This window comes from Lolium perenne, chromosome 5 (assembly GCF_019359855.2).
Source record: "Lolium perenne isolate Kyuss_39 chromosome 5, Kyuss_2.0, whole genome shotgun sequence".
Lineage (NCBI taxonomy): Eukaryota > Viridiplantae > Streptophyta > Magnoliopsida > Poales > Poaceae > Lolium > Lolium perenne.
The window spans coordinates 12841658-12856843 of NC_067248.2; the positions used below are offsets into that span (position 1 = coordinate 12841658).

Consider the following 15186-nt stretch of genomic DNA (forward strand, 5'->3'; position numbering starts at 1 on the left):
GTAGGTAACTCAGAAAATTATGCCAATTTACGTCAGTGATCCTCAGATATGTACGCAACTTTCATTCAATTTGAGAATTTTCATTTGAGCAAGTCTGGTGCCTCGATAAAATTCGTCAATACGAACTATTCTGTTTTGACAGATTCTGCCTTTTATTTCGCATTGCCTCTTTTGCTATGTTGGATGAATTTCTTTGATCCATTAATGTCGAGTAGCTTTATGCAATGTCCAGAAGTGTTAAGAATGATTGTGTCACCTCTGAACATGTTAATTTTTGTTGTGCACTAACCCTCTAATGAGTTGTTCTAAGTTTGGTGTGGAGGAAGTTTTCAAGGATCAAGAGAGGAGTATGATGCAACATGATCAAGGAGAGTGAAAGCTCTAAGCTTGGGGATGCCCCGGTGGTTCACCCCTGCATATTCTAAGAAGACTCAAGCGTCTAAGCTTGGGGATGCCCAAGGCATCCCCTTCTTCATCGACAATATTATCAGGTTCCTCCCCTGAAACTATATTTTTATTCCATCACATCTTATGTGCTTTTCTTGGAGCGTCGGTTTGTTTTTGTTTTTTGTTTTGTTTGAATAAAATGGATCCTAGCATTCACTTTATGGGAGAGAGACACGCTCCGCTGTAGCATATGGACAAGTATGTCCTTAGTTTCTACTCATAGTATTCATGGCGAAGTTTCTTCTTCATTAAATTGTTATATGGTTGGAATTGGAAAATGATACATGTAGTAATTGCTATAAATGTCTTGGGTAATGTGATACTTGGCAATTGTTGTGCTCATGTTTAAGCTCTTGCATCATATACTTTGCACCCATTAATGAAGAAATACATAGAGCATGTTAAAAATTTGGTTTGCATATTTGGTCTCTCTAAAGTCTAGATAATATCTAGTATTGAGTTTTGAACAACAAGGAAGATGGTGTAGAGTCTTATAATGTTTTCAATATGTCTTTTATGTGAGTTTTGCTGCACCGGTTCATCCTTGTGTTTGTTTCAAATAACCTTGCTAGCCTAAACCTTGTATCGAGAGGGAATACTTCTCATGCATCCAAAATCCTTGAGCCAACCACTATGCCATTTGTGTCCACCATACCTACCTACTACATGGTATTTCTCCGCCATTCCAAAGTAAATTGCTTGTGTGCTACCTTTAAAATTCCATCATTCACCTTTGCAATAGCTTAAAAACTATTGTGGTATTGAATATGTACTTATGCACTTTATCTCTTATTAAGTTGCTTGTTGTGCGATAACCATGTTTCTGGGGACGCCATCAACTACTCTTTGTTGAATTTCATGTGAGTTGCTATGCATGTTCGTCTTGTCTGAAGTAAGAGCGATCTACCACCTTATGGTTAAGCATGCATATTGTTAGAGAAGAACATTGGGCCGCTAACTAAAGCCATGATCCATGGTGGAAGTTTCAGTTTTGGACATATATCCTCAATCTCATATGAGAAAATTATTAATTGTTGTTACATGCTTATGCATAAAAGAGGAGTCCATTATCTCTTGTCTATGTTGTCCCGGTATGGATGTCTAAGTTGAGAATAATCAATAGCAAGAAATCCAATGCGAGCTTTCTCCTTAGACCTTTGTACAGGCGGCATAGAGGTACCCCTTTGTGACACTTGGTTAAAACATGTGCATTGTGATGATCCGGTAGTCCAAGCTAATTAGGACAAGGTGCGGGCACTATTAGTATACTATGCATGAGGCTTGCAACTTATAAGATATAATTTACATGATACATATGCTTTATTACTACCGTTGACAAAATTGTTTCATGTTTTCAAAATCAAAGCTCTAGCACAAATATAGCAATCGATGCTTTTCCTCTATGGAGGACCATTCTTTTACTTTCATTGTTGAGTCAGTTCACCTATTTCTCTCCACCTCAAGAAGCAAACACTTGTGTGAACTGTGCATTGATTCCTACATACTTGCATATTGCACTTATTATATTACTCTATGTTGACAATATCCATGAGATATACATGCTACAAGTTGAAAGCAACCGCTGAAACTTAATCTTCCTTTGTGTTGCTTCAATGCCTTTACTATGAATTATTGCTTTATGAGTTAACTCTTATGCAAGACTTATTGATGCTTGTCTTGAAGTGCTATTCATGAAAAGTCTTTGCTTTATGATTCACTTGTTTACTCATGTCATATACATTGTTTTGATCGCTGCATTCACTACATATGCTTTACAAATAGTATGATCAAGGTTATGATGGCATGTCACTCCAGAAATTATCTTTGTTATCGTTTTACCTGCTGGAATGACGAGAACTAAGCTTGGGGATGCTGATACGTCTCCAACGTATCGATAATTTCTTATGTTCCATGCCACATTATTGATGTTAACTACATGTTTTATGCACACTTTATGTCATATTCGTGCATTTTCTGGAACTAACCTTTTAACAAGATGCCGAAGTGCCAGTTGCTGTTTTCTACTGTTTTTGGTTTCAGAAATCCTAGTAACGAAATATTCTCGGAATTGGACGAAATCAACGCCCAGGGTCCTATTTTGCCACGAAGCTTCCAGAAGACCGAAGAGGAGACGAAGTGGGGCCACGAGGTGGCGACACCATAGGGCGGCGCGGCCCAAGCCCTGGCCGCGCCGACCTATGGTGTGGGCCCCTCGTGCCCCATCCTGACCTGCCCTTCCGCCTACTTAAAGCCTCCGTCGCGAAACCCCCAGTACCGAGAGCCACGATACGGAAAACCTTACTGAGACGCCGCCGCCGCCAATCCCATCTCGGGGGATTCTGGAGATCTCCTCCGGCACCCTGCCGGAGAGGGGATTCATCTCCCGGAGGACTCTACGCCGCCATGGTCGCCTCCGGAGTGATGTGTGAGTAGTCTACCCCTGGACTATGGGTCCATAGCAGTAGCTAAATGGCTGTCTTCTCCCCATTGTGCTTCATTGTCGGATCTTGTGAGCTGCCTAACATGATCAAGATCATCTATCTGTAATTCTATATGTTGCGTTTGTTGGGATCCGATGAATAGAGAATACTTGTTATGTTGATTATCAAAGTTATGTCTATGTGTTGTTTATGATCTTGCATGCTCTCCGTTACTAGTAGATGCTCTGGCCAAGTAGATGCTTGTAACTCCAAGAGGGAGTATTTATGCTCGATAGTGGGTTCATGCCTCCATTGATATCTGGGACAGTGACAGAAAGTTCTAAGGTTGTGGATGTGCTGTTGCCACTAAGGATAAAACATTGGTGCAATGTTCAAGGATGTAGTTACTGATTACATTACGCGCAATACTTAATGCAATTGTCTGTTGTTAGCAACTTAATACTGGAGGGGGTTCGGATGATAACCTGAAGGTGGACTTTTTAGGCATAGATGCATGCTGGATGGCGGTCTATGTACTTTGTCGTAATGCCCAATTAAATCTCACAATACTCATCATAATATGTATGTGCATGGTCATGCCCTCTCTATTTGTCAATTGCCCAACTGTAATTTGTTCACCCAACATGTTGTTTATCTTATGGGAGAGACATCTCTAGTGAACTGTGGACCCCGGTCCAATTTTCTTTACTGAAATACAATCTACTGCAATACTGTTCTACTGTTTTCTGCAAACAATCATCATCCACACTATACATCTAATCCTTCGTTACAGCAAGCCGGTGAGATTGACAACCTCACTGTTTCGTTGGGGCAAAGTACTTTGGTTGTGTTGTCCAGGTTCCACGTTGGCGCCGGAATCTCTGGTGTTGCGCCGCACTACATCCCGCCGCCATCAACCTTCAACGTGCTTCTTGACTCCTACTGGTTCGATTAAACCTTGGTTTCTTACTGAGGGAAACTTGCCGCTGTGCGCATCACACCTTCCTCTTGGGGTTCCCAACGGACGTGTCAACTACACGCATCAGTCACCGTCTTATCACGTGTCATCCATTCAGTCATGTTTGTATCAAGATGCGTGCTCTTATTTTGTAGTAGACAGCACCCATCACTAGTAGAAAATTGGGCTTTTATTTAGTTCCAAACGGCTAGGACACCGCACGATTTTAGTCCAAGTTCAAACGGACCTTTAGCTCCGGTTGTAGACACCAACCCTGAATAAAAGTTTTCTGGGTTTTTTTTTTGGGGGCTACACACCCCCTTGGATCGCCTTTTTTAACTTTGTAAAATACAAAAAAAAATCAAAAAAATACTTTTAGATGTAGGTAGGTTAGGTGATCTACTTATTATGAAAAATAATAACATGAATGTTAACTTATTTTGCAAAAAATGTATTTTTTTAGTAAAATGGCAATTTCTTTTTGTAAGAACTCAATATTTTTTGAATATATGAAACTTGCATTCGAACTGTATTTACCTGGTTAATTTTTAGATTCTCAAGTTGCCAAACGGAAATATGAAAAAATTTAGGTTTTAAGTTTTGCAAAAAAAAAATTAAAAAAGTTAATTTTTGTTATTTATTTATTCAAGATTATTATTACATCATTACTTTTGTTTATTAAAAAAATTATTTGGAATCAAACAATAAAGAAGTGTGACATTGTGACTAACAGGATAATAGAATTGATCATATACTAATATCAAACAATAAAGAAGTGTGACATTGTGACTAACAGGATAATAGAATTGATCATATACTAATATCAATATCGTGCGTGCAAAGCACTTGGAAGCGGGATGTAAGAAACTCCGAAGTTAAGTGTGCTAATGCTGGAGCAGTTTGAGGATGGGTGACCGATCGAATAGTTTGACCACGAATAATTAATTTAACTAGAGATTGAGTGTAGTTACAGACTAAACTGCTCAAACAACTGAAATACTAGAAATTCTGAAAAAATAGAAAAAAGAGAGAGTGGAAAAAATTAGAAAATAAAAAGACGCGACCGAGACTAAAGAGAAGGAGGGGGCTTTAGTCCCGATTACGTAGTCCCAGTACCATTTTATACTAGTGCATCAAGATGCCTGATTGTACCCAAATCACTTTAGTTGTTGCATTTGCTACTGATTTGTATTCTGCTTCAGTACCTAGAGACTTTAGCTTGCTTTTTTTAGCACTCTAGGAAATCAAATTCCGTCCAAAAAACACACAGCAAACACCCAAGTGTACTGACGATTATCTACACAACTTGCCCAGTATGCATTTCAAAAAAGCACTTACTAGTGTAGATGTGGATGTCAGGAATGTTAGTCCAACTGTCATGGTATGCTTAACATACCACATAATACACTTTGCAGTAGTTTAATGAACAATAGTAGGAACATGTAAATACTAAGAGATTTTATTAACTACATAAGAAATATCTGGATGTGTAAGCGTGAGATAGTGCAACATACCTACCATACTTTATACTTATGTATTCAGTGCTATTCTCTGGTCCCAAAAAACCCCTCTCATGCAATAATCTTTTATGAGGAAGATAAAGATGTAGGCACACCGGTGAATTTCAATGTGCCTACATATTCCAAGATATCATGGGCATACTTTGCTTGACTAAGAACTATGCCATTATCAACTTTCTGAACTTCAATTCTTAGGAAGAAATTCAGATCACCAAGATATTTCAATGCAACCTCTTGACTCAAATCGTTCAATAGAGCATCAGCTGTAGATTTTGAAAAACTAGCGACAATAATATCATCCAAATAGATAAGCATAAAGGTAGTGACGTTGAAATTATGATAAATAAATAGGGATGTATCATACTTGGAAGCAAAGAAACAAAGAGCAATTAACTTAGAGCTCAACCCAGAATACCATGCTCCAGGTGCCTGTTCAGTCCATAGAGTGCCTTGTCCAGTTTCCAAAGAAAATATGGTGCATTTTTGTTCTCATACCAAGGCGGTTGTCTTATATAGACCTCCTCTTCTAGAACATCATGAACAAACACGTTCTTGACATCGAATTGCACAAGCCATCCACTGGAAACAGACAATGCCAATACAGTTGCAATTTTAGCAACATAACTAAAAGTATTCTCATAGTCAATCCTATATCGCTATTTGAAACCTTTAGCAACCATTCTAGCGTTTTATCGATCAATAGAGTCGGACTTACGCTTGATCTTGTACACTCATCGACAACCCATGGTATTTTTACCTTCTCGTGGTGGTACCAATTCCACTTTCATAAGGGCATGAAACTACTCATACATTACTCCCCTCCAGTTTGGATCTACGAGAGCGGAGTGAAGATTAGATGGTTCATCGATTTTACATGACAACAGACAGCGTACGATACCTTGCTTGTATTCACATGGCTTCACACAATCCCTTTGGAGGCACGCGTAGCAAGATAGAGTGGTGAGGCAGCCACATGCTAGATCAGTGGAGTTGCATACATAGAGGATCCGATAGGGGATCCACTGTGAGTGTCAGAGGCGTCAGCGTCTGACGATGTGCTTGTGGAGACAGCGGGATCCGGACGTACTCGTGTAGCGTCACGTATGGCTGATTGCGTGGAGGTGGACATCACGAGAGTTGATCGATCCACACATGATCTGGCTGGGGCCATTGCGCGGGAGAAGGAGCGAGTCTGCGAGTGTCATGCCTGTTGGAATTTGCCCACGGATCAATCACATCAAACTATACGAACACACACAAGAAAAATCTTATCGCCAAGAGTGCGTGTCGCACCCTCAAATTCCCTTTTTTTTATTTTCTGATTTTCCCACGTTACAACTTGCGATTACAAAGTACAGGCTCAACGTGTGTATATATACACGGCCAGACTCCAAACTAGACTAGTCCTAACGGGCACGAACTGACTTTTAACTCACCTAGACCTAGACGTACACGACCAGGCCATACCAAACAACCAGACCTTACCAAGGAGAGCTAACCGACTAGCTATCTTAGGAAACTAACTATACTTGCAAACCTAAACCTACTAGGACTCACGTTCTTTGACCTACTCCAACTCTAACTTGCACTCACGATCGAACAAAGTTCAGCTAAACATGCTAGATCGTGTAGTACTACTTACTAACACAACACGTACTGACTTAAGACTCGAAGGATGTTTGGATTAACTCCAACAATCTCCTCCTAATCCAAACATAACGTTTCCTCATGCTCCTCCCGATCTAGATTACCGCAGCTTCACGTCACCTCTTTGTTGTCGTGTCCGTACAGTCAGTATGACCACGCAGGAAACATGCATCGCACCACTGCTCTGCTATGCTTTGCCACCGCCATTGCTCGGCCCCTGCCGCACCCGGTTCGCACCTATGTGCCACCGCTATTGCTGGCATCCTCGCACTCGGTTCGCACCATACTCCTCTTGTACTTGCTTGCAGTAGTCTCTCCTCCTACTGCGCACACACCTCCTCGCTTTACGGTAGCTTTCCCTACCACCGTCCGCCTTCGGCATCGCACCGAACCCTGCTGGCCGCAACCAGGACGCTCCACGAGGACATGGACATAACTCACGGAACACCGTGCACATCTCACACACTTGACGCGCTTCAACTGCAACAAATCTTCACGGAGACGAGCACTTGGACACAACGACGACTCACTGACACGACGACGACCGCACGTGTAGACGTGCACACACTTGACTCTTTGACTCATCCGACTCATCCGAAGACGATCTTGACGAGACTCCCGGCACCGCACCTCGGCACCACCTCTCCCGTCAACGATCATCCGCAGCTCCACCACCTTGCGACGACAACTCTCCACCGTCTCCTCCTTGTCGTTCCGCCGAACGACGATCGCCCGCCCCGAGGCGCTAGTCGGGTCGCCTCCCCGGGGCAAGCGTGGCTTCAAATCTTCGACCTCGCTCTGATACCAATTGTTGGGATTTGCCCACGGATCAATCACATCAAACTATACGAACACACACACAAGAAAAATCTTATCGCCAAGAGTGTGTGTCGCACCCTCAAATTCCCCTTTTTTTTTATTTTCTGATTTTCCCACGGTACAACTTGCGATTACAAAGTACAGGCTCAACGTGTGTATATATACACGGCCAGACTCCAAACTAGACTAGTCCTAACGGACACGAACTGACTTTTAACTCACCTAGACCTAGACGTACACGACCAGGCCATACCAAACAACCAGACCTTACCAAGGAGAGCTAACCGACTAGCTATCTTAGGAAACTAACTATACTTGCAAACCTAAACCTACTAGGACTCACGTTCTTTGACCTACTCCAACTCTAACTTGCACTCACGATCGAACAAAGTTCAGCTAAACATGCTAGATCGTGTAGTACTACTTACTAACACAACACGTACTGACTTAAGACTCGAAGGATGTTTGGATTAACTCCAACAATGCCGGTATGACAACGCACGATCCGACACAATCATCGGAGACCCTAGAGCAAATTCGGTAAGAGAATCGGTGTTAGATCATGTGCCACCGATTTTTTTCACCTGAGAATGGAAAAGAGTTGTGTGATCGATTTGAAGCTCCAATTTGGCTCAATTTTTTCCTGCTGCATTTCGACGAGCCCCGTCCTGCAGAACATAAGGAACATGGATGACAAAAGGATTAGTAGCATGTGTATTTTCCATAGATGAATCACAAATAGCATCTGTCCCCTTGCTAAAAATTGTGAAGTGAAGGATCAAGTAGAAGGATTTGTTTTCGAAGGAGCCCACCAGCATTAGGATGTAGGGATTTGAAAGGAAATATAGAATCATCAAAAAAATCGAGGGAGATGTGTAAACTTAAGCGGTAGAGACTTCATGGCATTTAGCTCCTTTATGACGCAGACTATAGCTTAGTAAGACACATTGTGTGGAGCGAAACACAAGTTTGCGCTTGTTATATGGGCGAAGGTTGGGCCAACATGCACATCCAAAAACACAAAGAGAGGAGTTATTAGGATATGTTTCAAAGACACATATTGAGGAAGGCTTCATCCCAAAATTTTAGGGGCATACCAGCATGAGCAACGAGAGCAAGGGCAACCTCAACAATGTGATGATGCTTTCATTTAGCAGAGCCATTCTGCTTATAAGCATGTGGACATGAGACATGGTGATAAATTCCCATTGTTTGAAAAAAAGACTTGAGTTTGACATACACATCTCTAATCAGATTGAACGGTAAGAATTTTCTATGAAATTTTTCTTTCAACAAGTTTTTGGAAATTGATAAAGCCAGCTAAGACATACGACTTGTGCTTGACCAAATAAATCCAAGTGGACTTGCTGCAGTCATCAATAAAACTTACATAGTAATAATGACGAACAACATAAGTAGGTTAATGATTCCATACATCATAAAAGACTAATTGTAAAGAAAATGTAAATACAGTGGTGGAAATCAGATAGGGTAGCCGATGACTCTTAGCGGACTAGACGACTATTCCACTGAGACTGGGACAACATGGTGGCAACAAAGGCATGCTTCATACGTCTTGAAGAGGCAATGGATGAAATAAGGGGATAAAGGCCGCCAACACACCATCCTCTATGTATGATTTTCCGTTGTATCTGATCCTTAATCAAAAAGAAGAATGGGTGAAACTCTATGAAGACACCATTATCATATGCGAAGCGATGGACGGAGAGTAGGTTTTTGGATGCGTTAGGGACATGGAAGACATTGCGAAGATGAAAATTTTTAGTAGGATTGCGAAGTATTGAGTGACCAATACAGGATATACTCATAACTTGCCTATTAGCAGTGTTGACCTTGTCGTAGCCCTTATATGTGTCCCTGAACGTCAGATCGTCGAGTTCACTCGTGATGTGATGAGTAGCACCAGAATCCTGGTACCAATTGGTATGGACACCGTAGGCAGCATGCAATTCCTTGTCGCCATAGTCGTCGTCCTCGCAGTAGCGGGACCAGCAGTACTTCGCAGGACAGTCATTAATGTAGTAGTCTGCTTCGGAGGAAACTCGGGATAATCTCTTCCAACAATTTTTGAAATACTTTACTGTGAGATATATCATTTACAATCATCTCTGCAGTGGCGCTTGTCTGACAAATTAATTCTTGCCACGTATTTGATAAAATGTAATTTTGCAATCACTTTGGCCACCATCGCACCACTTTGCTAGTTATGCTTGAAAATTCTTTCTTGGGTCGTTTGAGAAAACAATGCGTGACATTTAATTTTATTACGTAATTATACATTTATTTCATTGGGTGGATATATATACACGCACCAGCCTTGCATACATGTGTGGCATACCACATACAAAGGATCGATGCATGCTCACGAGTAGTTGTACAAGACTACATCGAGTAGTACTTACTCATACGTATATTGATCGATATAACGGCCGTACCCGTACGGCTGGGGTCTCATCATGATCCATCTACGGGCAGAGGACGATCTGGTAGTTTGTTCCGGCGGGGCAGGTGAAGGTGCTGGTCTGGTCATCCTTGGCGTAGCTGTAAGCGTCGGGGCATTTCCCCTTGAAGAACCTCGAGTAGTTGGTCGCCGGGCAGTGGTCGGTGAACTGGCCCCTGCAGCAGTAGGTGTCGCCGCCGAACTTGCCGCACGCGCTCGCGCACCCTTCCGCCACCTGCAGCTCCGGCGGGCACTGCTTCGTGATGTCCGCGGCGCAGCTCGCGCCCCGACACGACGCTCCACCGACCGGCTGGAAGTTCATGGGCACGTTGAACCCGTCGACGACGGAGAGGTCGAAGAAGTCCCGCCCTCCGCCCTGCCCCAGGGTGTACTCGGCCAGCGTGGCGGGCTGCTCGCCGGAGACACGGCACACCAGCGCACCGGCGCAGTCGCCCGTGATGCAGTGGCCGCGGCCGCTGCCGTCAAAGCTGCACCCGGTGCGCGGCCACACCCTGGCGGCCGCGGTGCCGGCCGGCATGTTGAGCGTCCATGACCTGCCCGGGTCGAGGCGCACGCCGCCGCCCGGAAGCGCGCCTGGCCACACCGTGTAGGAGCATTTGTTCACGACGGTGATGGTGGCAGCATCACTGGCGATGGCGACTGTGAGGATGAGGAGCGCCAGCACATGGAGGACACGAGAGGGCGCCATGGATGATTCCATTGCTCTTGATGTTCTCGGAGGAGTTGTGGTCTGCAGATGGTGATTGGAGGAATTTATAGCCGCGGGCGCGCCTGATATATGCTGTTGTACGGTTTAGTTGCGTGTCCAAGCAAACTCTATACGTTTTAATTCCACGGTTGTGTTCGATCAGCAGCATCACCTATGCCACTTCACTACAGGAATGGCCGATATGACGAGGGTCGGGAACCCTCGGCTTAGCCTGTTTTGGCTGTTGGCATAGGCTACGCCGAGGGCCGCCCTCGACATATCTCCTCGGCGACTACCTCCCTCGGCAGAGTTACTATTGCCGTCGGCGTAGGACGCTACACCGACGGCAAAACCGTCGGCATACAAATTTAAAAATTCAAATTTCTATTTTCAAAAAAAAAAATTTAAAAAAAAATTCCAAAAAAAATTATTTTTGGCTATGCCAACGGCAAAACCCTCGGCATATAGTTTTAAGTTTTTTCAAATTTTAATTTATTTTACACCATTTTTTCTTTTTTTACTTGTTTATCTTTCACCCAAGACACTTTTAACTCTAAGTACACGTACTTAATCTTAGGTCAAATTATAATCATGGTTAAACTTCCCAATCGGTCACCCATCCTCACACTACTCCAGCCTCAGCACGCTTAACTTCTTGATTCCATTCGGATGAGTTTCCATTAAAGAATTGACACATTGCTAATATCAACCCTATTAACCCTTGGACCATGATGTCACACCTCTTTATTTTTGAATTCCAAACAATTACTTAAGTTAACAACAATGAATATATAAGTAATAATAATATTGAATTCAAATAACAATAAAACGATTTAATTTTTTGGTCTTTTTCTATTTAATATGGAATAAATAATATCTTTAAATCAGAAAATCGAAATTCCACAAATAACATGTCTAAATCGATCAGAAAAATGAGAGGAATCTAAATATAACATCCATATCATCATTTGAACTTAAAAATTAGAGGAATCTAAATATGACGTCCAGTTTGCCATCTGGCCAAAACAGCCCCCTCGGGAGATGCGAAATGGCCGTACTGGACGCGCTGGTGCACCATTCGCCAACACGCTAAACGGATAAAAATTAGCATATAAAGTGATGTGTTATAGACCTAAAAACATTTTTCGCGAAATTTATTAAGCGACGGAAAGTGTACCCCTAGTTCAAATTCGGCCAGTTTCCAGCGGATTCGGCGGGACACCGTAAAGCCACAGGGATTCCCAGATACCTAGCGCGCACATATGGCATGTGATGTGTGGTGCGGAGGCGGTGTCCTACCACTACGCGGAGGTCTCGCGCAATACTAAAATGCGCCTCATATAGCTGCTTCACCAAAAAAAAAACCCGTTTTGACACCCCGAAAATGAAAAACCTATCGCCCATGGGTCGGATTGGAAAATCCGCTCCCAGGGCCTTGCTTCCCATCCCAGGGAACACACGTGCCAAATATGGCCTCGTTCCGACAAACTATGTGATGTCACAGGCCATTTCCTACTCATTTGCCCTAAAAGCCATAAAACTCCAGACGTGATAGCCCTGTTTGTGAAGTGTTTTCCAAAATAATTGCCGTATCCTAATTCCGACTTTTGGAGTGGTTACTAGGATACATAAAATAACGCCATGCGACTCCGCGGGATTTTCTGACTTCGTTTAAATTGCTATTTGGCCAAAACGGGCCCCCACTGAGATGCGGTATGGCCGTACCGGGCGCGCTGGTGCACCCATTCACCATCGCGCTAAACGGAAAAAAATTAGCACATAAAGTGATGTGTCGCAGACCTAAAAACATTTTTCCCGGAATTTATTGAGCGACGGAAAGTGAACCCCTAGTTTAAATCCGGTCAGTTTCCAGCGGATTCGGCGGGGCACCGCAAGAAGCCGCAGGGATTCCCAGATAGCTAGCGCACACATATGCCATGTGATATGTGGTGCGGAGGCGGTGTCCTACCACTACGCGGAGGTGTCGTGCAATACTAAAATGCGCCCCATGTAGCTGCTTCACAAAAAAAAACCCGTTTTGACACACCAAAAATGAGAAAACCATTGCCCATGGGTCGGATTGGAAATCCGCTCCTAGGGCCTTGCTTCCCATCCCAGGGACCACACACGTGCCAAATATGGCCTCGTTCCGACAAACTATGCGGTGTCACAGGCCGTTTACTACTCATTTGCCCTAAAAGCCATAGAACTACGGACGTGATATCCCTGTTTGTGAAGGGTTTTTCAAAATAATTGCCGTATCCTAATTTCGGCTCTTGGAGTGGTTACTAGGACACATAAAATGATGCCATGCGGCTCCGCGGGATTTTCTGACTTAGTTTAAATTGCCATTTGGTCAAAACGGGCCCCCCGGAGATGCAGTATGGCCGTACCGGGCGCGCTGGTGCACCCGTTCACCATCGCGCTAAACGGAAAAAAATTAGCAGATAAAGTGATGTGTCGTAGACCTAAAAACATTTTCCCGGAATTTATTGAGCGACGGAAAGTGTACCCCTAGTTTAAATTCGGTCAGTTTCCAACGGATTCGGCGGGACACCACAGGAAGCCGCATGGATTCCCAGATTGCTAACGCGCACATATGAAATGTGATATGTGGTGCGAAGGCGGTGTCCTACCACTACGCGGATGTCTCGCGCAATACTAAAATGCGTCCCATGTAGCTGCTTCACACAAAAAACCCGTTTTGGCACCCCGAAAATGAAAAGACCATCGCCCATGGGTCGGATTGGAAATCCGCTCCCGGGGCCTTGCTTCCCATCCCAGGGACCCCACACGTGCCAAATATGGCCTCGTTCCGACAAACTATGCGGTGTCACGGACTGTTTCCTACTCATTTCCCCTAAGAGTCATAGAACTCCGGACTTGATAGCCCTATTTGTGAAGGGTTTTCCAAAATAATTGCCGTATCCTAATTCCGACTTTTGGAGTGGTTACTAGAACACATAAAATGATGTCATGCGGCTCTGCGGAATTTTCTGACTTCGTTTAAATTGCCATCTGGCCAAAACGGGAACCCGAGGACATATAAGAAAGTGTTTGAATTATTACTATGTTAACATGGTACTGTACATGATTCAAATATGCATGATTTTGACATAAACAGATAGAGGATGTTTTTCTAAACATTTTGATACCTTATACGCATTTTTCTAACATCATATGAATTAGTTATGATTTTTACAAAATTAGACAATTTAAAAAATGGCTTACGCCGAGGGTGGCCGTCGGCGTAGCCCTGTCTACGCCTAGGGCCAAAGATATGCCGAGGGCTGCCCTCGGCATAGACCTCGCTACGCCGACGGCAATGCTACGCCGAGGGGCAGACTGGCAGGCTGTCCTGGCCGGGCCATACGCCGATGGCCCCGACTTTTGGCCATCGGCGTATAAAAGGCCCTCGGCGTATCGCGCCATTCCTGTAGTGCCTCATGCATCCAATACATGCATGCACGCAGCTATAGACTTTTAGGTCACAGTAATATATTTTTCCAATAGTAGAAGATTCCTTGTTCCATAAAGAGTGGTATAGCATTTACAAAGTTGCCCATCTTCTGGTTTCTGCGGGGCGCTTCATTCTCTATCAAGAACTGGGCCTTCGATCATTGATACCATTTGAGTTTCTCCTCACCAAGAAGTTCAGTCAAGTTCGCATTTGATTAGCATTTTAGTCCAATTTTTTGCATCGTTAAGGCTTCACTTCATCGACTGCCTCAATATCATCGATGAAAGGCTAAGCTTCTCATTTTTAAGCTGCCCAGACATATGTGTCGCCCATCCACCCTGGAATCTACGTGTTGCGCGTAGTTTTATTCCACTTTTGAATGGGATCTCGACCAGCCACAGGCGTCTCCCATACCTTCCTGACCAAATTTGGAAAACCTTAACGGTGCAGCCAGTGATTAGTAATATAGGAGCATGATCCGACAACCCTTAAAAAATGCAGGAGGGCCCGTACAGAGACCATTGGGTATTTTAGTTAACTTACCAATTAGAATCCATAAGGTCCCGATCCAACTTCTCGTATGTAGGTTCCGGGAGAGAGTTCGCCCATATAAACTGTCTCCCGGTCATTGCAACCTCTTTCAAATCCAAGCTATCAATAATAACATTGGATAAGAAAGGTCAATGAATGTCGAAGCGGATTTTACTCTCTCATGACCGAATCTTAACAAATTACCCCCCCCCCC

At 43.6% G+C, this 15186-nt stretch overlaps 1 protein-coding gene across 1 annotated transcript; it reads right to left on the reverse strand.

Moving 5' to 3' along the window:
- Positions 1–10093: 10093 nt before the first annotated feature.
- On the reverse strand, positions 10094–11002 carry LOC127304566 (alpha-amylase/trypsin inhibitor-like). Its single transcript, XM_051335213.2, has one exon. The coding sequence runs from the start codon at positions 10991–10993 to the stop codon at positions 10298–10300; it is 696 nt and encodes a 231-aa protein (XP_051191173.1). The 5' UTR covers positions 10994–11002; the 3' UTR covers positions 10094–10297.
- Between the last annotated feature and the right edge of the window lie 4184 nt (positions 11003–15186).